This window comes from Protobothrops mucrosquamatus, unplaced genomic scaffold (genome assembly GCF_001527695.2).
Source record: "Protobothrops mucrosquamatus isolate PMUCROS unplaced genomic scaffold, P.Mucros_1.0 scaffold582, whole genome shotgun sequence".
Taxonomy (NCBI): Eukaryota; Metazoa; Chordata; class Lepidosauria; order Squamata; family Viperidae; genus Protobothrops; species Protobothrops mucrosquamatus.
The window spans coordinates 77584-99040 of record NW_015386882.1 but is presented as its reverse complement, the minus strand read 5'-3'; the positions used below and the strand labels follow the sequence as shown (position 1 = coordinate 99040).

The 21457-nt window shown below is 39.9% G+C and overlaps 3 protein-coding genes across 3 annotated transcripts in view; 2 read left to right on the top strand and 1 right to left on the bottom strand.

Annotated features, from left to right (window-relative positions):
- MDN1 (midasin AAA ATPase 1) overlaps nt 1-3842 on the top strand; it is a 116632-nt gene extending 112790 nt beyond the window's left edge. The window contains exons 99-101 of the mRNA XM_015817381.1: nt 684-747; nt 1347-1489; nt 2974-3842. Of these exons, the coding sequence (XP_015672867.1) occupies nt 684-747; nt 1347-1489; nt 2974-3162 (396 nt within the window). The 3' untranslated portion in view covers nt 3163-3842. The remainder of the gene's footprint in view (nt 1-683; nt 748-1346; nt 1490-2973) is intronic.
- A 4224-nt stretch (nt 3843-8066) lies between these two features.
- Nucleotides 8067-11276, top strand: LYRM2 (LYR motif containing 2). The gene is made up of 3 exons (XM_015817383.1): nt 8067-8145; nt 10287-10427; nt 10845-11276. The coding sequence occupies exons 1-3, from the start codon at nt 8101-8103 to the stop codon at nt 10923-10925; spliced, it is 267 nt and encodes an 88-aa protein (XP_015672869.1). The 5' UTR covers nt 8067-8100; the 3' UTR covers nt 10926-11276.
- A 2696-nt stretch (nt 11277-13972) lies between these two features.
- The window catches only part of ANKRD6 (ankyrin repeat domain 6), a 46874-nt gene continuing 39389 nt past the window's right edge, over nt 13973-21457 (bottom strand). The window contains exons 12-15 of the mRNA XM_015817379.1: nt 20427-20579; nt 18216-18326; nt 16050-16368; nt 13973-15441 (exon numbers count right to left, since the gene is read on the bottom strand). Of these exons, the coding sequence (XP_015672865.1) occupies nt 14882-15441; nt 16050-16368; nt 18216-18326; nt 20427-20579 (1143 nt within the window). The 3' untranslated portion in view covers nt 13973-14881. The remainder of the gene's footprint in view (nt 15442-16049; nt 16369-18215; nt 18327-20426; nt 20580-21457) is intronic.

Genomic DNA, 21457 nt, shown 5'->3' with positions numbered 1-21457 from the left:
GTGAGGCTCATTGTTCTGCCCCAGTTGGTTTCCAATGGGAGTATGGGAAGTTTTCCAGCTCTCTGACAGGCAGTTTTACGTAACCACTCATTGGTTAAGTACTTGGCATTAGAAAGTGTGCAGCATTGCCCCCGAGTGGAGTCTTCTTGCTGATCCCACTTGGGGCCTTGCTTTTCCATGACGCTCTCTAGAAATGAAACACCACAAACAATGTCTGGAGCATAATTGGAGCAAGGCAAGAAGTGAACACAACCAAGGACAAATACATGCTCCTGTATAGTCCTTCATTATGGCAACAAAGGAGACTGTGTTTACTTATTGGACTCTTGTTGACCATCCTTAATTAGGATGATCAATTCCCTATTGGACATGGAGAGGGTGACAGGAATTCTCAGCAATGAAATGGTTCCTTTGCCCTGCTGGTGCAGTGACCGGAGTAACGCAACCCAGATTTATTGCCTAATTTCTACTGAGGAAAAGAATTATTTATTTGTTCTATCAGGAAAACTTCTCAAAATGAAATAATGCTTACTGCTCTGCTTCAAGTAGAATTTGGAAAAGTGTAGTTTTAAAGGGGTATAATTCAAATTAGGACATTCCTATTCTTTGTCACAGAATCAGCGTGACAGTTTCAAGGTGCAGATTGTCATTTCACAATATTTGTTTCTCATGTTCTTCCACAGTTTTTAGAATCATCAATAAATATGTTTGCTGCAGCACAGCACTTGTCTTCAAACATCAATCCAGGTGTGTCTCTGACTCCTTTTTTATAATCATTGTTGCCACACAGTAACATAGCTTAAATGAAAGCTGTCCGAGTTGTTCTGGAATCAGGCAACTTCTAAACCGAATAAATAAATAAAACCTGCATTGACTCTAAGAAGCATTGTTGTCTGTTGTTGCTGATTCAATGATAAAAGTGTGCATAGCACAACATCTCAAAGCAGAATGGTCCTCGATGTCCTTTACACTGGAACAATGCTGAAATGGACAACTCAAGGACATTTGAATTTTAAAATATTGTATTGAATAGCACTTCTTAATAAATGTTCTAAAGAAGAAATAGTTGAATTCTTAGTTCCCCAATCCGTTACTACTAGACAGACTGGGATCTATTTCTTCAATTATGTACAAGATATTCACTAATGTTATGTTTTACTTTAAGAAATTAATGTTTAGATTCCATTTAGTTTATCCTATATAGACAATATGGGGTTTTTTTTGAACTTTTTCATTTCTTAAAATACTAAGCAGTGCAGAGCTTTTGGAAACTCTTGGAATATTTCTTGTTTTCTGTATATTTGATTCAGGGTTTTATTAACAGCTGAAAATTTGTCTCTTACTAGAAACTGCTCAGTTACTCCTAATAGTATCAGATGGAAGAGGTCTTTTCCTGGAGGGCAAGGAACGTGTCAAAGCAGCTGTTCAGTCTGTACAGAATGCAAATATCTTTGTTATTTTTGTAATATTGGACAACCCTAATTCACGGGTAAGTTATCAATGCATCTGTACTACTTTTAACTGCAAAAGAAGCATGTTATACATAATTATAAATTAATAATATTGGATAAGTTATTTACTAAGTTCCCTTTCAAATGGTAGCAGTAAAAATTGTCCAGATTTTATATGACTAAAAGTAACAAAAAGTGTACTTGTTGACTTTATCAAATGTTAAAATTTTCTCAATCACGTAAACGTAGGTTACCCTTCCTACAACACAGGTGTTTATAGCCATGCCTAATTTCTTCTCATTTTCTGAAGATATTTAAATTAATTCATACATCTGAATTGATGAATTGATACAGGAATTAATTCATATATCTGAAGAATTAATTGAATTCTGGAATCTGCAAAGATCCATGACCAATCTGTATCTTAGTCCTGCTTATTCCTATCTGATACAAAAACTTAAAAGGCAAATTTAATGCAGTGTTTTATAAAGGTACATGAAATATTTTTTTTTAAAAAAAACTGTAAACAAACCATTTATTCATTTATTTCGCTTATTATGAATAACTTTTGTTGTTAGTTGCGAAGTCGTGTCCGACCCATCGCGACCCCATGGACAACGTTCCTCCAGGCCTTCCTGTCCTCTGCCATCTTCTGGAGTCCATTTAAGCTCACGCCTACTGCTTCAGTGACTCCATCCAGCCACCTACTATTTGTTATATTTTCATATAATTCCTTATTTAGAATCTTCTCATTTATAAACCAAAATAATTGACTTTGGGTGTTAGTAAACTAAATGTACCCTTTCCTCAATTAACAACCATGTTCATTCCAACTACTTGGTCATTAAGCAAAACAGTCACTAAAGGTACATGGATCTGAGACAGATGGAGCTGCTGCAAAGATCATTGTTTGCTGCTGTCTTATTCAGAGAAAGTTCTTGTCCCTTTTTCCCCTTTTATCGTGCAGAGAGATTGTTTACCCAAACTATCTCTTCCTGAGCTGCTTTTGTTCAGTGTAGTGCTTCCCTAAAAAGTGCTAATCATAAGTTAATCTCTGTGTCCTTAATTAGTTGATCAGAGCCCTCCTACCAGCTACCATGCCTGAAACTGACTAGACCTTATTTAGACCTTATTTAGTTTCAAACTGACTAGACCTTATTTTAGTTTGTTGTCAGGTACCTGAAATCTGGTTGTAAATGTATGCATTAGTTGGAAAGTGAATTTTTATTACCGTTTATTACTGCTGTACTTGCGAATGATTGCTAACTGAGGTTGTTGTTAATCAAGGAGTGGCTGTAAGTTAAACGGTTGGGGGGACATAATTATCAGGAAGAGGAAAAAAACCTCATTTTTTTTTCCTGCTGTCCTGACTATTTTCATTTGATTTAGTACAAGCGTGTGTACGCGGAAGTGAATTTAGCACAAGCATGTGTACATGGAAGTGAATATTACTTGAATAGAAGAAAAGCCTAAATCTGTAATCCAGTATTTACTTCTGTTGATTTGCTCTTTTCATTCGCAGGATTCAATCTTGGATATTAAAGTACCTTTATTCACACGGCCCGGAGAATTGCCAGAAATAAGGTCGTACATGGAAGAATTTCCCTTTCCTTTCTACATAATTCTCAGAGATGTGAATGCCCTGCCAGAGACTCTCAGTGATGCCCTTAGGCAGTGGTTTGAACTGGTGACTGCTTCAGACAGTTTGTAGAGGGCGCCAAGTCTAAAAAGTTCATTGAAGTATATAAGCTAATGTTCACAGGGGCCAGAAATCCAAGACCTCAAACGTGCATTTTCCCTTCTCAGTGCAGGAGACTATGCAGTCCATGATGAACTCAGACATCCTCCCTAGTTTCCTTGCCAATATTGGGAAACAGTGAAAAAACATATATATATTTTTCTTTTTGTTGTACTTTGAGTAACTTATTCTAGGATATATTTGATATCCTCATCATTAGGAAATAGGCAGGCTTGTTGAGTAGTAAGAAGCAAGTTTTGTTTCCAAAAGAGGAAGTGGAACTCGAACTGTTGAACTATAATAAAAAAAATAGTTTGCTTTTAAGTCACCTGCGTGAGTGGACCCTGTATTGAGGAGATGGGGGGGTTAAATTTTACACAGCCAAAAAATAATAATAATAATAATAATAATAATAATAATCTCCTTGGATACTTGAAATTGCTCAATATTGCTGAACGGTTGCTGGTTGTTTGATAATGCAAGGATATTTTTGTTACATTAAAGACTGCGTTGTCATTTTACACTGTGATGTCTGCCTTCTGTCCAAGGCAATTACTAGGATACATTTGGAAGGGACTTTTTCCTCCCCAACCCGTTTTCATGGCAAAAACTATGCATTGTGATTTTTAATAAAGCCATCCCTTTGTTTGTAATTATGGTGTCCATTGTTTGAAGAAATTAATCAGGTCTGAAATAATCTAAATGTGGATTATTCCAAGATTGAGAACAAAAGTAAACTCTGACACTGTCTTGAACTTGTCCATTCTTGTATGTAAACCAAAGATAGTTGTAATTATTGCTGCACTGTTTCATGGAGTCCAGATGTGTCTGATACTGCTGATGCAAGGAAAGTTAGCAATTAAACCGGAAGAATTGTAAATGGAAGTTGGAGGAAATATTATTTCTCGTACAGATGCAATAATCATAAACTACAAAGAGGATCATAAATTACAAAGGGGATATATAAAGTACTTGGAAAGCAACATCTGTCTGATATCTACCTCCCCAGGCCAACATTGGAACTGAAAGCCACGCGACGCTGCATGCATTAGAACTTAACATTGCAAAGTATTTACAGTTTATGTAGTGCAGAATTTAAAGTACTTTGTTAAAGCCAGTTTAGTGTAGCGGTTAAGATATTAGGTCAGTGATGGTGAACCTTTTAGAGACCAAGTACCCCAAAACTGGCCCTGCCTCCGCTTGACACCCCTGCCCTGCCCCGGTTCCGTACCACCCTGCCTGCCCGCAGGGCCACTCACTGCCTCCAGGGCCTACCGTAGATCACCCAGGCAGCCCAGTAGCGCCATGGCCACGCCCTCTCCCCGTGCCCAGCATCAACTGCGCGATGAGGCGTGAAGGCAGAGTCTTGTCTACGCTGCCTGGCTGCGCTGCTCCGCGTGGGCCACGCTTGGGGGCGACTCTCCTCCAGGGGGGCTGCTGGTGAGTGAGTTGCGGGGGGAGGCAAGGCTGGGGCAACAGCATGTGTGCCCACAGAGGGCTCCGAGTGCCGCCTCTGGCACCCGTGCCATAGGTTCACCACCACTGTATTAGGTTAAAAACTGGGAGATCATGAGTACTAATCCTGCCTTGGGCACAAAGTCAGCTGGGTAACTTTGAGCCAGTCGCTTTCTCTTAGCCCTAGGAAGGAGGCAATGGCTAATCACTTCTGAAAAACGTTGGCAAGAAAACTGCAGGGATTTGTCCAGGCAGTCTCTGAAAATCGGACTCAGTTTAACAGAAGGAAGAGAAACCCTTTATATCATAAGACTGCAGGTTTTTTTAAACTCCTAAACCAAAGCTTTCTTAAATTACTTAACATGAAGTTACTTAAAACAACTTTGCTATAGTTTTATGTAAGGTTAGACCTTGATAATTGGGAGATATAATAAATCAAATCATGAAGATGGTTAAGGTATGTTTACCATCACAACACTCTTTCATTTTCTAAACTCACAAAGATGTTATATAGGATAAAAGAACTGCATTATTCCACTGGTTAAGTACCTCTTAATATTTTTCTGCTAAAAATTATATTCTGTAAAGCTTAGGAATTTCTTGCTATGGATGAGTTTGGTCATATGTAGATCCATTTTTGGGGAGAATATACAGGATGTGATTTATGTCAGAGTATTGTGATCTTTACTAACAGCATAAAATGGCTGTACAAAATACACCTCAAAACCTTCAAGCTTAAAGGAAGAATAGATTGCATTTGACAAAATCTGACAGCTCAAGATAACTTTTTGCACTGTTTATTTCCTGGTCTCTCCCTTTTGACTATTTTAGATTTTTTTTTTTAAAAAAGTAATCACCTTATGTTAAAAATAGGCTAGTTTTTTTAAATTAGTATTTTATTAAAAATATTCAAATAGAAAAAAGGAAAGTGATATTGATTGATTGCTGGCTTTTGTGATAGTGGCGAATGAGGAAAGCCTTTTATTTTCTTGTGCAGTAAATTTTCTTGGCAGTTGCGCATGCCATTCTTCTTGACCATGACTTGGTATTAACAGAACCCTGAATTTTCCACTTTTTGATCAGAGTTTGAACAGCATTGACAGGCATTTTCAAATCTTTGAGTATCTTTTTACATCCTTTCTTGGATGTATAAACTTGAACTATTTTTTGCTTGCAGATCCTTTGTCAGTTCTTTTGTTTTCCCCATGCTTCAGTAACCAGCAAAGTCAGTATACCATTTCTCAAGAGTTAAGAAACTCACTATTTATACACAGACTTGAAGTACAACCAAAGAAGACACAGGTGTGAATACTTAGCTTCATTGCCATCTCAACATGTATATGTCAACTTTAGATTTAGATGTATTATCAGCCCAAACATTCAGGGATATGCAAACTTTTGAATGGAACCGTTTTATTATTTCTTCTATTACTACGGTTAACTTAATGATTGTCTTATTCTGTGATACCTAGTAGCTTAATTTAAATCACATAAATAAAAAAGTGCTTTATATGATCACTCGCGTACTTTACTTACAAAATGGTCCACAACTTAAAATTCTGCACGGGGTATATAAGCATGGTTGTAATAAAAATTTTACAAATTTTAAATGTAAAATTATATTTCAGTGAAATCATCCATGAATATAATCTGTATACGTAATATGTCAAGTAACACCAGATCTTCAGTTCCCAGAGTCATACCAGCATTGAATCCCTAGACTTATATGAAAAGCCCATAGAATCAATTTATTTTAGCTATCAATTTCCATGTATTAGATATATTTGAAGAAATAAGGATTTGTCTCCGAATCAAATTAATGTATGTAAGTATTTGATAGGACAATACAAAACAAAAAATTAAGATTATCATTGCATCTCCACAAAGTTCTTGTCATTTTATTTATTCATTTATGCATCACATTTAAAAATTGCCCAGGTCCCTCTTAGAGCTATTCTGGATAGTGCACTTATACTGGGGGTATATGTATGTTCAACCTAAAGTGACAGATCTTGAGTTGTGTTAACAATTCTGCAAATGTAAGTTTAAAATATAACAGTACAAAATCAAATCCATAAATTTGTATAGTTAATGTGCCAACTCTTAAACTGAATCTCGGCCGCTAGGCAATTTGCAGGCCATCCACCACAATCATTGTGTTGTAACAGCAAATTTTATTGTGGTTTGATTTTAAAGTTAAACTAATTAAAGCATAGAGAGTTCATAGAAGAGCAACAAAGATGACTAGGGGACTGGAGGCTAAAACATATGAAGAACAGTTGCAGAAATTGGGTATGTCTACTTTAATGAAAAGAAGGACTAGGGGTGATGTGATAGTGTTCCAATATCAAAGGGGCTGCCACAAAGGGGGTCAACCTACACTTTGAAGCACCTGAAGGTCGAACAAGAAGCAATGGATGGAAACTAATCAAGGAGAGGAGCAACCCAGAATTAAGGAAAAAATTCCTGTCAAAACAATCTGGAAGAGCTTGCCTTCGGGAGTGGGTACTCCATCATTGGAAGTTTTTAATAAAAGATTGGCAACCATTTGTCTGACATGGTAGGGTTTCCTTCTTGAACAGGGGGCTGGACTAGAAGATCTCCAACTCTCGACTAGAAGGTCTCTTCCAGCTCTAAGCAACTTTTCTTGGTTTACCAAGATAGGACATTCGGGTTAATTATTCAAAAGATGGCATAAGACGGGTCCTCAACCTTGTCAGCTTTAAGACTTGTGGACTTCAACTCCCAGAATTCCTCAGCCAGCAAAGCTGGCTGAGGAATTCTGAGAATTGAAGTCCACAAGTCTTAAAGTTGCCAAGGTTGAGGACCTCTGCGAAAATAATATCAATTTCAACAACTCTTCATAAAAGGATTCTTGGCTTAAAAAGGCACGTTTACGGCTTAGCTTTGTTGAGCGTTTTTCAATGTAGAGGATTATGTAAAAGAACGACCATGCCGCTCTGGAAGAAGAATCTGCTCTGCAGCCCTCGATTGCCCGTGTGCCGATTATAACCAGAAAAATCTAATTGCAATATTGATAAAAGACGAGTAATAACGTCAAACTGCACTTCTGGTTATATTCTGGGTGCTTTTTAGTTATGATTGTCAATTCTTATTCTATAAATACTAGCGGGGGGGTCTTTACGCTTTCCTTTGGTTCACAACTGAAGCGTTCAGCCTCCTTGAGGAAGAAAGCGCGGCGCGCAGCTCCCGATGTGCTTTAATGATATGTTTCCTAAACACGTGTCTTTCTTTTCACCTTCCACCCGGAGACCGGCCACTCAAGCTTGCTAAGTGACGGAAGGGGGAGTTACCCCCGAAGTCCCTCGCCTGCAGGCTCTCTTTCCCGGCCAGCGGCTGCCGGGACTAAGCGGGCGACATTCGCCCGCCGTCTCCGCGCGTGGCGCTAAAGAGTCCCCGCCAGTCCAAAAGGGCCGAAAGGCGGGAGTCTGAGCCATGGCGGCCTCCCGGCTACCCCCGACGGCCTTAAGCCTGAAGCAGGTAGGAAGGGACCGCGCCAGAGGGCGGCAGCTCGGCCTCCTCTCGGTCTTTGCAGCCGCCTCGCCCCTGAACAGCTGCCGGAGCGGCCCCTCTGTCTTTGGGCGCCTCGTAAACGGCGCTGGCAGGAGCCTGGGCGAGCCTGACAGTACAAAGTGCTTCGCTGCAATCTGAAAAGGAGGCTCCGGGCCTGGAAACCGCCAGTCGGAAGGAGGTCTGGCGGTGGAAAGAGGCTCCTTGAGCGCTGCGGCAGCATCCCGGCGAGCGCCCTGCTTCTGGCCGGATACTTGATTCGGGCCATTGCTCGGCACCCCAGCAGTTAGTTGCAGGCCGGTTGTCTGCTCGCTCCCCAGTGGCGTTAGCAGAGCTTTCTTCTGACGAAGTCACTTCCTTTTCGAAAACTCTTTCTTCTATTTACAGAATCTGTGGGCTGCTGCTTTGTTTGGAATGTATGTACAGATAGTCCTCGACTTACGACCACAACTGAGCCCAAAAGTCCTGTTGCTAAGTGAGACCGTTAAGTGAATTTTGTACCCATTTCACGACCTTTCTGGCCACAAGTTGTTAAGTGAATCCCTGCAGCTGTTAACACAGTTGATAAGTGAGTTTGACTTTGCTGGTCAGAAGGTCACAAATGGTGATCACAGGACACTGCAAGTGTCGTAAATATGAGTCAATTGTCAAGCATCTGAATTTGGATCACACGACCAGGGGGATGCTGCCAACGGTTATAAGTGTGAAAAACGGTCATAAGTCACTTTTTTTCAATTTCCAGTTATTGTAACTTTGAGCAGTCCCTTAATGAACTGTTTGTAAGTCGAGGGCTATGCTGTAACACTGTCATGTAGGGATTTTTTTTCCTAGCAAAAGAGCCTGTTACTTTGCATTAATTGCTTTACTGATTCTCACTTCAGTAGATAATTCCTGGGAAGCATCTGCATGCTACATGCAGAGCAAGCTTCCAAGGAGAATTTTTTTTAAAGAATAATTCTGGAAAAGCAAAATTAAAACTTTTGGGGGGGGAGTACAATATGGTCATGTATGGTGAACTGCATTTGGCTAAGTTACACAGAAGGGCAAAGTAACCCACAAAAGCCTGTGTATGTGTACATACACACATGTATACAAACACAAAATTACAAGTAATGTAACTGCTATTATGTACTTTGTCAGTATTTCATATTTCTGTAGGATTTATATGGACATGAACTTGGGACTTTGTGTTTTGGGAACCGGTTCAATTTTGGATGCTGCTATTGGCAATTCATGGATATCACAAAATTTTTCTCTATGATTTAGGGGAGAACCATACAGGAATTGAGGAAGATTAAGCTATCTTTCATATTGGAAATTAGCTTTTGGGTAAGGTGGAGGACAAAGGGCTTTATCTTCATTTTTCTGTGTCCACCGCATGAACATGCACCAGTAAAAGTCATTTTCCTCTCCTCAGCCTACAACTTAGTCATCTTTAGCTATGCCATTTTAAGGGATGTTTTCCCTCTTTCCCCCAACACAGTTTTTGGTGTGTGAACAATTCAGACCCCATGATGATGAGCAACTGTGGAGTCTGCTGAGCTCCTATTGGCAACATTAGGCTAGTGCAAGCATGAACCTTCCTGTGTGATCACTGGGCATGGTTCTCTATGGCTATTTTGGCCGGGCCTCAGGAGAGCCTGGACACAGGGTGGGCAGAATACAGACAGCAAAGTCAAGTTGTAGTTATGATGATGCATTTAAAGCTCCCTCTGATGAAATTTGTGAAGACTGACAGTAGCCCCTGGTATGGATCTCCATACAACCTTGGCCCATTCAGATGGACAAATCAGGCAGATGCCCAGAACTTTCAAATAGATAAATTGACGTAGCATTAAGAAAAGTGATAGTATGGAAGTAAAATACCTAGACCATTAATGTTTAAATTAATGTAATTTAATCTTAAAGAGGGCAGGCATGTATTAATTTGATAGTTGAGAGAAACAGGCAGGTTTGTGTTAATAGTTTTGCTGATCCTTTCAAGCATATGATCCTCAAGGCTGTTTGAAAGTGAATTAGCTGGGTTCCAGTTTTTTGGTTGAAAGAGCAGATGGGAAGACCTTGGACTTGTGACAAAAAGTGAGACGGCCATTCTTTGTTTCCTTTGATAGTTCCTGAGAAGACAACAGGTTCTTCAGTTATACAGGAAAATCCTCAGGACCATTCGTCAGATCCCCAATGAAGCCGATCGTCGGTATATGAGAGATTGGGCGAGGGAAGATTTCAAAAAGAATAAAGAGGCTACAGATGAGGCAAGACAGTTCTCAAAATCTGATGGGCCTGAACATTACAGCTGGTAGCTGGGCCTACTGCCTTCTGGCAGGTTTCCATATAGCTTGCTTAGAACATTAAGACAGGGATTGGAAAATGTATTACGGGTGCTATGCAGTTGCTTCCTTGTGGATCACTTTGGAATATTAATTCCCCTTAAAAGAAGAACTTCCAAAGCTGGAGAAGGGCGGGATATAAATCAAATAAATAAATAAATAAATAAATAAATAAAGACAAAGTGATTTCATATTTACCTTTTTTCTGAGTTTCCAAGAGCCAGTATTTGGAGCCTACTGAAATGGCATATACTTTGAATTTAAGAATTCTGAGTCCAGGTTTGACAAATATATTTGTTTAAATTACCTTGCCTACTAAGTATGACAATTCTTCTTTTACAGGATACAGTTAAGATGATGATCACTCAAGGCAACCTACAGCTTCAGGAGCTTGAGAGAACACTAAAATTGGCAAAATCCTAGGCTTAATTCTGCTTACAAGTCAAAGCAATTTTTCATTGCAGCTAACTGCAAGGACATTAAGCGGGAGGAGCCCTGCTGAGAATCCAAAGATGTCCAAAGACTTCCCAAAAGTCAGACGGAAGACCTGCTGAATACTCTTTGTCATGGTATAAATGCCATAAGCCTGAAGGTTAAGGTGCAATAGGAATAAAACAAGCAATAGCAGCAACATCTGGACAATGTGAAAAATGCAAAAGTAGATAAAGGGAATTTGATACCTTATATTTAGGAATTGCACTTGTAAATACAAGAATACCATGAAGCTGTGGAACAATTAACTCTTAAATGTGCTGTTTACCTAGAGCAATGGTGGCGAACCTATGGCACGGGTGCCAGAGGCGGCACTCAGAGCGCTCTCTGGGCACGCGCACCGTCACCCCAGTCCTAGGCCTTCAGCTGGGTTTTATAAAACCTTTTCACTTTAGGCCTCCGCTGCCGTGTACAAAAAAAAAAAAGGTTCAATCAGTCAATTTCAACCTCGCGGGGAAAAAAAAGATCTTACAAAGTTAGAATTGATTGATTGAACTTTTTAGTCCCACCCAGTATGCTGTTATCACCGCAGCCATGCCCACCCAATGGGCCACACCCACCCGGCACCCGACGATGCATAAGTGGGTTTTTGGGTTGCAGTTTGGGCACTCGGTCTCTAAAAGGTTCGCCATCACTGACCTAGAGAATTCTTCAAAGGAAAGAACTGAATCTTTACCAGTTCTGCACAAAGCATTGAAAGATGGTTTAACAAGATACAATATGCCTTCCAACTGACTCATTGAATTGAATCTCTAAGGTAATTAAGGTACTTCAGAATAGCTTCAGTCAAACTTGAAGGGGGTTCTATGGACTTCTGGTACTTTCTAGCTTCATTGTTGCATTTTTTTTCTAAAAACAGACAAAAATTTATATTGACATGAGTAATTGATCAGTGTTTGCTATATGTACATTTATTTGCAACCATAGGTTTTAGCAAAATAGTTAACCAGTAAATTTTATCTCTTTCTAGAACTTCATGTTCATGCTTATGGAAGTACTTCATGTACTTGGATGAACAAGTATAGAGTGAATTAGATGTTGTTGTTTTATATCTCTGGCTCTTCTGTTAGAATTTGTTTAGGCAAGTTTACTTACAAAGAGAAAAATAAGAAATCCACTTTTGTACTCCCTTTTTATCTTTGCTCTATATTCTCCAAATCCTTAATAATGCTTGTCTAGCTGCAGATGTTTGGTCTGAACCAGTGTACTTGCTATTAAGCAATATATATGGTTTTTTTTACAGTATGGCAAGATTCTGTCAGGGAATTACTGATTGAGCTGAGCTGTAAAACTTTCATTAGTATTGCAGTTTAGTAGCAGCAGGGCAGCGTTGTAGTGTTACAAAGCAACACTCAGGGTTACAATATGCAGTCTGGCCTCATTTTAAGAGGTGCAGTACAGGCCATAATCCAGTCCAGTCCAGTCCAATAAAGGAATCATAAAAAGACAGGATATTGACAGTGATATTAGCAAAATTATTGCAACAAGGCTAAGCCTTTTGAGTTGCCTTAAATATATCATATATAATATAAAGCATTCTTTATTCTGGCACAGCTGAAGTTCTGCAACCTTAGTTAGATTTCAGTGCCACAAAGCATCAGCTCCACTCATTACTGTAGGTGACTACAGTACTATTTTGACAGATTAGACATAAATCTCTGGTTTTCTGCATCCTTGAGGGCTGGGAGACTGCTTTTACTTCCAGATTCAAGTCTTGGCATTAGAATCAGGACTGGTTTTCTTCTATTTTGATCACATACCTTCTAATTCCTGAATCAAAATGTATTGCAATAACTTAAAGGAATGACATTATTTTGCATCACAATTTAATATTAGTAATGTTCTTCCTAGTCTTACCAGAATATTCTATAAATAAGAAGAGTGAAAATACTCTGGAAACAGCCTTTTGTTCCAGGATTATTATAAACAGTTCTACTGGCACAAAATACTGAGGTACGTATTCAACTTGGCAATTACTTGTTTCAGGAAGCATAAAAGCTCAAAAAAGAGCCAGGTTAGTGTAGTGGTCTAGAAATCAGGAGACCGTGAGTTCTAATCCCACCTTAGGCTGGAAAACTAAGTAGGTGACTTTGGGCCAATTGGTCTGTCTCAGCCCAACCTACCACACAGGATTGTTGTAGGGAAAGTAGGAGGAAGAAATAGTATTATGCGTGTTTACTGCCTTGAGTTATAAAATAATAAAGGTTGGATAAAAATCTAACAAATAAAAGGTGGCTGGTAGTGGGTGTGTAGAAAATCAGTCTTAACATCTGGATCGACCAGGATCTTGTTGAGCCCCTATGGTAAGAATCTAGCCCATAGCACCCTGTCTGCTATCCAGACTGATCAATGTAAGGGATAGTTTTATAATACAACTTAAATAAGAGCTAATAAATATTAACAGAATTGTAGATTGATGTAAGCAACACAAGAAGAAATGTAGGAGCAAGTGAGGGCAGACTAATGATGGCTGCATCTCTACAATCAACTGGCATATATATATATATGAGAATGACAGTTGCAGCATCCTGGGGTCATGTCATCATCATTTGCAACTTTCTTTGCCAGTTTCCAACATACAAAGTCAATGGGGAAAGCTGGATTCACTTAACAATTGCACAATTCACTTAACAACCATGGCAAAAAGGTTGTAAAATTCACTTAACAGCAACTTGCTTAGCAACAGTAATTGTGGTCTCAGTCGTGGTCATAAGTTTAGGATTACCTGTATCCAATCAAATTAACATCATGACTGCACATCAGTCAGCTTTTTAGCATGAGAAGAGGCGCGCAAAGCCTATTTTCCATTCCTTGCTCCGTCTGAGTACAGCAAGTCTCCCTAGTCCAGGGGTACGGAACCTTGGCTCTTTTATGACTTGTTGGACTTCAACTCCCAGAATTCCTGAGTCAGCATGGCTGGTTCAGGAATTCTGGGTATTGAAGTCCACAAGTCATAAAAGAGCCAAAGTTCCCTACCCCTGTCCTAGTCAACACTGCAACTGAATGGTCTAGTCATTGTGATCCCCTGGGAAGCTCCAGAGTGAAATAAATATCCATACATAAAAGTTGTTAGGGCTGGGAGTACTTGAAGGTATAGAACGGGTCTTCAAACTTGGCCCTTTTATGACTTGTGGACTTCAACTCCCAGAATTCTTCAGCCAGCATGCCTGGTATAGAAGAAAATAGTCTTTCTGATGTTGGCCACTGTTTGCAGTTTTCAAAATTCAACTCAGTTGTTAGGGTTAAGATATTGGGTAAGAAGTAAGGAGTCCTAGGTTCTAGTGCACCATCAGCCATGGAAGCTCAGTGGATGATTTTAACCCCATTGCTCTCAATTCAGCCTTCTTCACAGGGTTATTACTAGTACCACTCTTATACTGTGCCCATTGTACACATATCGAGTCTTCAGATAACCAGTGCCCAAAAACATATCCAGTGTTTAGATACAAGCTCACACTAAATAAAAATATCATACTCAATACTATAAAAATGCTCTAACTTAAAAAAAATTTTTAATATGTAATAAAAGAGTTTATTATAAAATAATCAAACCTTAAAGAATTCACAAAATGGCACACGGACTGAAAAACAAGAATAGACATTCACTCACTCCCAAGCAGTGTATCTGAGGGGCACCAATAGGTAACAAACACATTCTACCCAGAATTAGTATCACAACTAGCACTACTTAGAACTAAAACAACATTTTGCCTATCAATAAAGTATTGGTTTAGGAAAACTGGTTTCCTCGAATAATTTCATGGATACTGTCTCATCTTTAAAGGCATAACTTCAATATGAGTGAAATAGTTCATAAGTATTCCCTGCCCTCATATTGTTTCGGCGGAGTTTGTGAAAACAGCAATGTGTCCTTTTTTTTTTTGAGGCTAGTTTTCCTTCTGGACTTTAGTCCTTAGCTTCTGCAGTTCCTCTTCCAAACTTTTAATGTGTTCTTTAAGGACAGTTTTATCTTCCTGAGCTTTCTCGTCTGCTTGGCAACGAGCTTCTTCTATCTTTCTCTCGTACCACTTCTCCATCTGACTTGACACAGCCTCAAAGAAGTACTGAGTAATTTCCAAAGCTTGAGAGGTGCCCGCCAGCTGAGGGCTGCGCTCCTTTCCTTCAGAGGCAGAAGGTGGGTGCTGCACAGATGGAGCTTCTACTGGCTGGTGGGTCCTGTGCTTCAACTGACCGCTTTTACTTGGCTTCTTCGTTTGAGTCCCTTTGTCTACCAAGCAGCCACTCTGCAATTCTGCCTTTGTACATTCAGGAGAGGCCTGCAAAACAGTTTGTACTTTTACATGCCTTAGTTTGGAAACGGAGTGTTCCACTGCTGGCAGCTCTTGCTGCAATCTGTTGAAACCTGCTTTATCCTTTGGCCTAACCACTTGAGGAGACGCTGCAGAAGGAGGCGGGACAGCACCACCCACTAACTGTTGCTCTGTTCCTGGAAACAGAAAGAGAACAAATAATTATAAGTGCTTGAAGTTTTGGGAAGCTTGAGAAAAGCCCAGGCCAAACAAGAGGATGAGAATCTTAGCCCCAATGCAGGACGGCAATGGGATAAACTCAAAAGTTCCTTAATGCAGTTTTTGGTCCAAGGTTATTCTAATTCCCTATGTCTTATTAAAGGCAATTGGAATAATGATTGAAATATTTTGAGATCTGTATATTTGTTAACAAATGAGATCTTAGGAGACCGGTGACATGTTTAATTGCTTGCTTACTTACTTTAACATTTATGCATGCAATTTATAGGCTGCTTGAAGCCCAATGACACCGAGCTTATAATATTTAAGAAATTGGCACTTGCAACACTAGAATTGCAGAATGATGGCCACTGCTTGAAATTATTGTGGACTCCTGCTCTAACAGTAGCACAGTTTTTCTTCTATGGTGATGAAGGAGGTTTTAATCGTACAGGTTGAGAAGCAAGAGGCCTAGTATCAAAAAGAAAAATACAGAGCGAAATTTAGATTGACACCCCAGGTTTCAATGCAGCAGATTAGCATAGATATCCAACTGAAAATGGCTAAAATAAGAAAACCAAAATACCTGAGGTGCTATCTTGCTGAACCACGAAATACTTCTTTCCAAAGCTTTGCTCTGTGACTGGCATTCCGCTCCGTTCTGTATCTTCTGAGAGGCTCACAATGCCAGAATGATGATGGGACCCATTTGATTGTGGTGGGGTTTGGTGAGTTTTACAGTCATTTGTAGTGTGAAGGTTTTCTGTATCCAGAGTCTCTGGCAGAGACTCAGAGGTGGACAGAGTGGATTTTGGTCTTGAAGATCTAGAATCTCCAGAGAGCTTCATTTCTAAATTCTGAATTTTTAGCAGGCACCAAGCTTTCAATTCACCGACCAAAGACAGCTGTAAAAAGAATCCAGACATCTATCAAAGTGCATCAAATGATATCTCAATTCTCAGCCACTCTTATATTTTGTACCAACATACTTTTGAACCAAAAGTATTTGCTGAAAAAAAAATATTCTATTAATCTTCCATTTAATATTGTATTCTTGCCAACATTATTTCGTTTCTCTAAAAGCTTAGATATAGATGCCGATTCACTGATATCAAAACTTTGCCATTGCAACCTATGACAATCGGTTACATCAGGAGTGTCAAACTCGCAACGTCACGTGACATGTCATGATGTATTGCAACTTTTTTGCCATTGCCGGCAATGGGGTGGGCATAGTTTTGCTATGATGCATGCGGCCCGCAGGCCGGGAATTTGACACCCCTGGGTTACATTAATCACAAAAGATTCCATAGAATTATACAATTATATGGTAAGTGCTGAGATATAACAGGAGGACCCACAAACTGTAGTCCCAAGCCCCATGAAGTCTTCAAAATTCTGGGTGCAATTGAGGAAGAACAAGCCCCTTGACCTCTTGGTCTCCCTGCCAAAATGGTGGCCAGGAAGGAGCCATGCAGCCTTCAGGGAGACAAAGGAGCAGAGAGGCTTGGCCTCCTTGCCCACATGTTCTCCAGAGCTTCCAGGAGAGCTACAGAAGGTGATCTGTGATGGGGTGGGGAGGAGGGTGTGGGACCCAGTGGGGTGGGAAGGCAGGCCAAACGCTCATGTGGATCCTAGGGGGCAAGAAGCAGAGCCCAGGATGCTTTGGGGTGGAAGAGTCTTGATAGGCCTGGGCCTGGACTAGGTCTCCTAGGACCTCCCCCACCTCTGAAGCATTCCATGCTCTGCTTAACAACTGCATTGGATAGAGCAGGGATGGGGTCATTAAGCAAGGTGATCTCGTGGGTGCCTTGCTTAATGACTGTCATGATTTACGACTGTAATGTGCAGGTTCCATTACTGTTTTAAGTCACGAGCTGCCTGTATCAATTTAGAAGACAAGTGTATATAGATACCCCATCCCTAAGAATCAATGTACAGATAATATTTTACTAAAATGTTTGATGATAAATATGTTTTCAGCAGCAAGAAGAAAAGACATACTTAGAAAAATTATCAAAACTTATGTTGAAATGCTTTGATTTCAGCAACCTAATTTAACTCTGCTCGGAATAAAAACTTTCCACTATAACCAGAGTTCTTTTTTTTTCCCCAAACAATTTTATTGGTTTTTCCATTTTTACACCAGAGTGCTTAAGAAACAACGTGGAGATAAGGTAATCAGTTAAATACAATAACATCATAAATATACGGCTCAAATAATGCTCCTTAAAATTTCCCTCTCTATCAATTAGAATAATATAGTCAAATTAATACATTTTTAAATAAAATTCATTCATTAATACATTCCTAAAAAAAATTTCAATTAATCACTAGACGTTATCGGCAACCTTTTAACCAGAGTTCTTTTGTTGCTTTCAAAAATTTGTAATTACTTTCATTATTTCACGTATGCACTATTAACAAATGCCTCATCATTTCACATAATTGATCCCTCAAGTAATTGGCAAAGTACCTCCTGCTTCTGGGGTACAATTGCTGCTACTCAAAGGCTTACAAAATTGCTTCAAAATCCTTGAAGGTTTCCCAGGAATTAATCTTCCGGGCACCACACGTGCTTAGAAGATCCTGAAAGGATTCTGAAAGGACTTCTAAGGAGCCACACCAAGCCTCTAAGCAGCTGTACCTAAATTGTGCTTCACACCAGAAAAGCTCCTCATTACTGAAGCTCCTCATCCCCAAAGTTGCACCATCTTATTGTGTATTCACTTCAACAAATGTAGTAACCTACCTGGCGTTTCTCCCCTTCGTTTCTTTCCAACTCGGTGTGCTGAAGACGATGAAGGCATTCCGCTCTTTCTGCTGACAGCCTCTCTGCCATTAATTTGTCTAAAACACGGAGCTGCGGTGGAACCAAAAGGTTCATTCAGAAAGGGTGTCCTTGCAATCATTTACTAGAACTTATACATCAAGCAATTAGATCAGACATGTCAAACACAAGGCCCGGGGGCTGGATGCGGCCCGCGAAGTGGTTTCATGTAGCCCACAAAGCCATCCTGGAAACAGTGAGGGAATGGCCCCCGCTGCCTTGGCCCTGGCCCAGGCCAGCCGGGAGCCAATGTACAATTTTGTGGTGGCCATCTTGGCACTTACCCCGGTGGACCATGCCTTGGCACTTGCCCCGGTCGCACCCCCTTCTGCCAGAGACCCTCAGATCTGTCCCACTCCTGCCCAGGTCCCCATAGGCCCCCTTGATGCGAATGATGTAGAACTGGCCACGCCCACCTAGTAGGTCACACCCACTCCATCCACGCCCACCCAGTAGACTGCACCCACTCTGCCCCTCCGCCCCCCCCCCAGGGCAACCACAATGCTGATGCGGCCCTCAGTTAAATTGAGTTTGACATCCCTGAATTAGATCAATACCGGTACATCTGAAAAGGGCACTTTTAATGAAGCGGCGTGACTAAAAATAGTTATTTCAGTATTTCAAAAATGTGTACACACTAAAAAGTATTTCAAATTTTAGCTACAGATGTGCCCACAAGTAAAAAAAGAAGAAGAATGTATTAGTTCTCTTTCAGGAACTGAAGATTTCGACTATCTGTCCACTTGCCGTACATAGAGATGTACATTCTTATACACATATACAACTAGGTTTACACATTATGCTAAGCTAGAATATAATTTATTTTTTAGCCCAAATGTGTGAGTCCAGGCAATGTAGTTTATTCAGTAAGCTTTGTTTAAAACGTAGCTTATCATAGGTATGAACTGGGCCAATTTCTTTCCAAGTCTTATACAGATAGTCCTCATTTAATAACCACAATTGGGACTGACAACTCTGCCACTAAGATTTCTCACTAAGTGAAGCACTCACTAAATGAGAAATTGTGGTCACAACTATGTTTTCCTTTCTTCCTCCCTCACCCGGCCTTTGGAGTGCGGACCCTGGCACCTTGGATAGCCAGTTTAAAACTGACAAGATTAAATTTGACTAATTTCATATCTACTCTTTTGCCTGGCCCTTTGGATTGCAATGGCCTTCCAGAACTAGTAAAAACATTCCTGCAGAAGGACTTTGGGAGTATTATGTATATACATGTATATGTACGTGTGTACTTACATTCATTGTACAGGAAGGAATTTCAAGAGACTTAGCAGACATACAATGGGGAATATATACTGAAAGCAATGCATTGGGCTGCCAGCTGTGAGTACACTATACAGCCCAGTGTATTCTACATTGTATGCCTCCTTATTCTCTTGCAATCTCCTCTAGAATCTCTCAACTCAAAGAGAAGGGGAAAAAACCCCAACAGATCAGCATAGGACAATGTGTACTGACTGTAATGACAATTACGTGATTGAGTGATACTGCAAAGGATGTAAATGCGGGTATTGGTTGTGAAGTTCAATACTGTTGTAACTTCCAATGGTTGTTAAATGAGGCAGTTAGTAAGCAATGACTACCTGGTTTGGCTTTCATGGCTAGTATCAATTGGGTAGTGTTGTGCTTCAGGGTTTAGTGGCTGTGGCCTAACATCAGGAAATCTGTTGTGTAGATCATGATCACCAAACCCTGAAGCCCAGCACTGATCTTTCTAAATCTACTGTGTAATAATGAGAGCTGTAATACAGGAAGATTGGCCGGCCTACTGCTTGTGCTTCCTAAGCCAGGGGTAGGCAACTTTGGCTCTTTTATGACTTGTGGACTTCAACTCCCAGAATTCCTGAGCCAGCCAAGCTGGCTCAGGAATTCTGGGAGTTGAAGTCCACGAGTCATAAAGGAGCCAAGGTTGCCTACCCGTCCTAAACGAAGGGAGCAGAAAATAATTTCCACATTGTGGCAACCATATCAGATAAAAACAGCTTTGCTCTCATATCATATAATGTGTTTCACATGGTGATAATAGGCAGTCAACCAGTGAATGCTGCTACATCTGTTTTCCTCATAAATCCCACATTTTGAGAAACATTGCATCCTTTAATTCTTCCTTACCTGATGTTGTGTTTTGTTTTCCATCTGTCCTAATTTGCTGTTCATCTTATCTTGCACTGCTACTAACTCAGCTTTTATTTCTTCCATAGCAGCTACCAGCTGGTTCTCTACTTTATGTATTAGTGGCTCACAACGACATCCATTTATAGGTGCCTACCAGAAATGACCACATACACACATGCATAACCATCTTTCTCTGAACAAACACATTTTGCTAATATAAGCAAAGACAATCACAGAGGATAGCACTGGATTGGGGCCTCCTGGAAGCAAATTAATGGGGAAAAGGAAATATGCATACATGCAGTTTAAAAATAAATTTGAACTACTATTCCCAGCCAAGGGAATTTATTGGCATTCATTTTATGACATTAATAACACAGGAAATTAAAAAAAACATGGTACAGAGGTACGCTAAAGATGGTGAACCCTTTGGAACTGAGCCATTTCTTCATGTTTCTTCTGTTTTGGAGTGTTGTATGCTTTATTTTTAGCATGATTTTTGTTGGATAAGCACTCCTAAAAGGAGTAGCATTTGTTTTGCATGTTCCCCATTTATACATTGTCTGGTTTTGTAACTTTTTGAATATTGACAGCCCTTTTTCTGAGGTCCAAGACATGAGATGCAGAATCCAATGGTGGCAGTCAATATGCGTTAGTTTTTATAGGGGAAGAATCTTCAAACTCATATTTGATTGTCATCTCATTGATTGGAACACCTGATTGAATTATTCCCTTTAAGTGTGTGTGTTATTGTGAGGCTTCATATACAGTAACTTTTTATAGCAAAGACATTGCTATAAACATGACATTGAAATACTTTTATGGCATCCTCTGTATGAGTCTATTTATTTATTAAAAGGACTCAGATGAATCTCAGATTACACCCTAGGCCACAGTTCTATAAGATTATGAATGCTTTTACAGAGTTTGCATCTTTCTCTCACCCCTCGTATTGTTTTGAAGATGCAAAAGTATAGCTAACAGTTTAAATAACTCAGTTGATACAAAAGTGTAAAAATTAGTTTTAG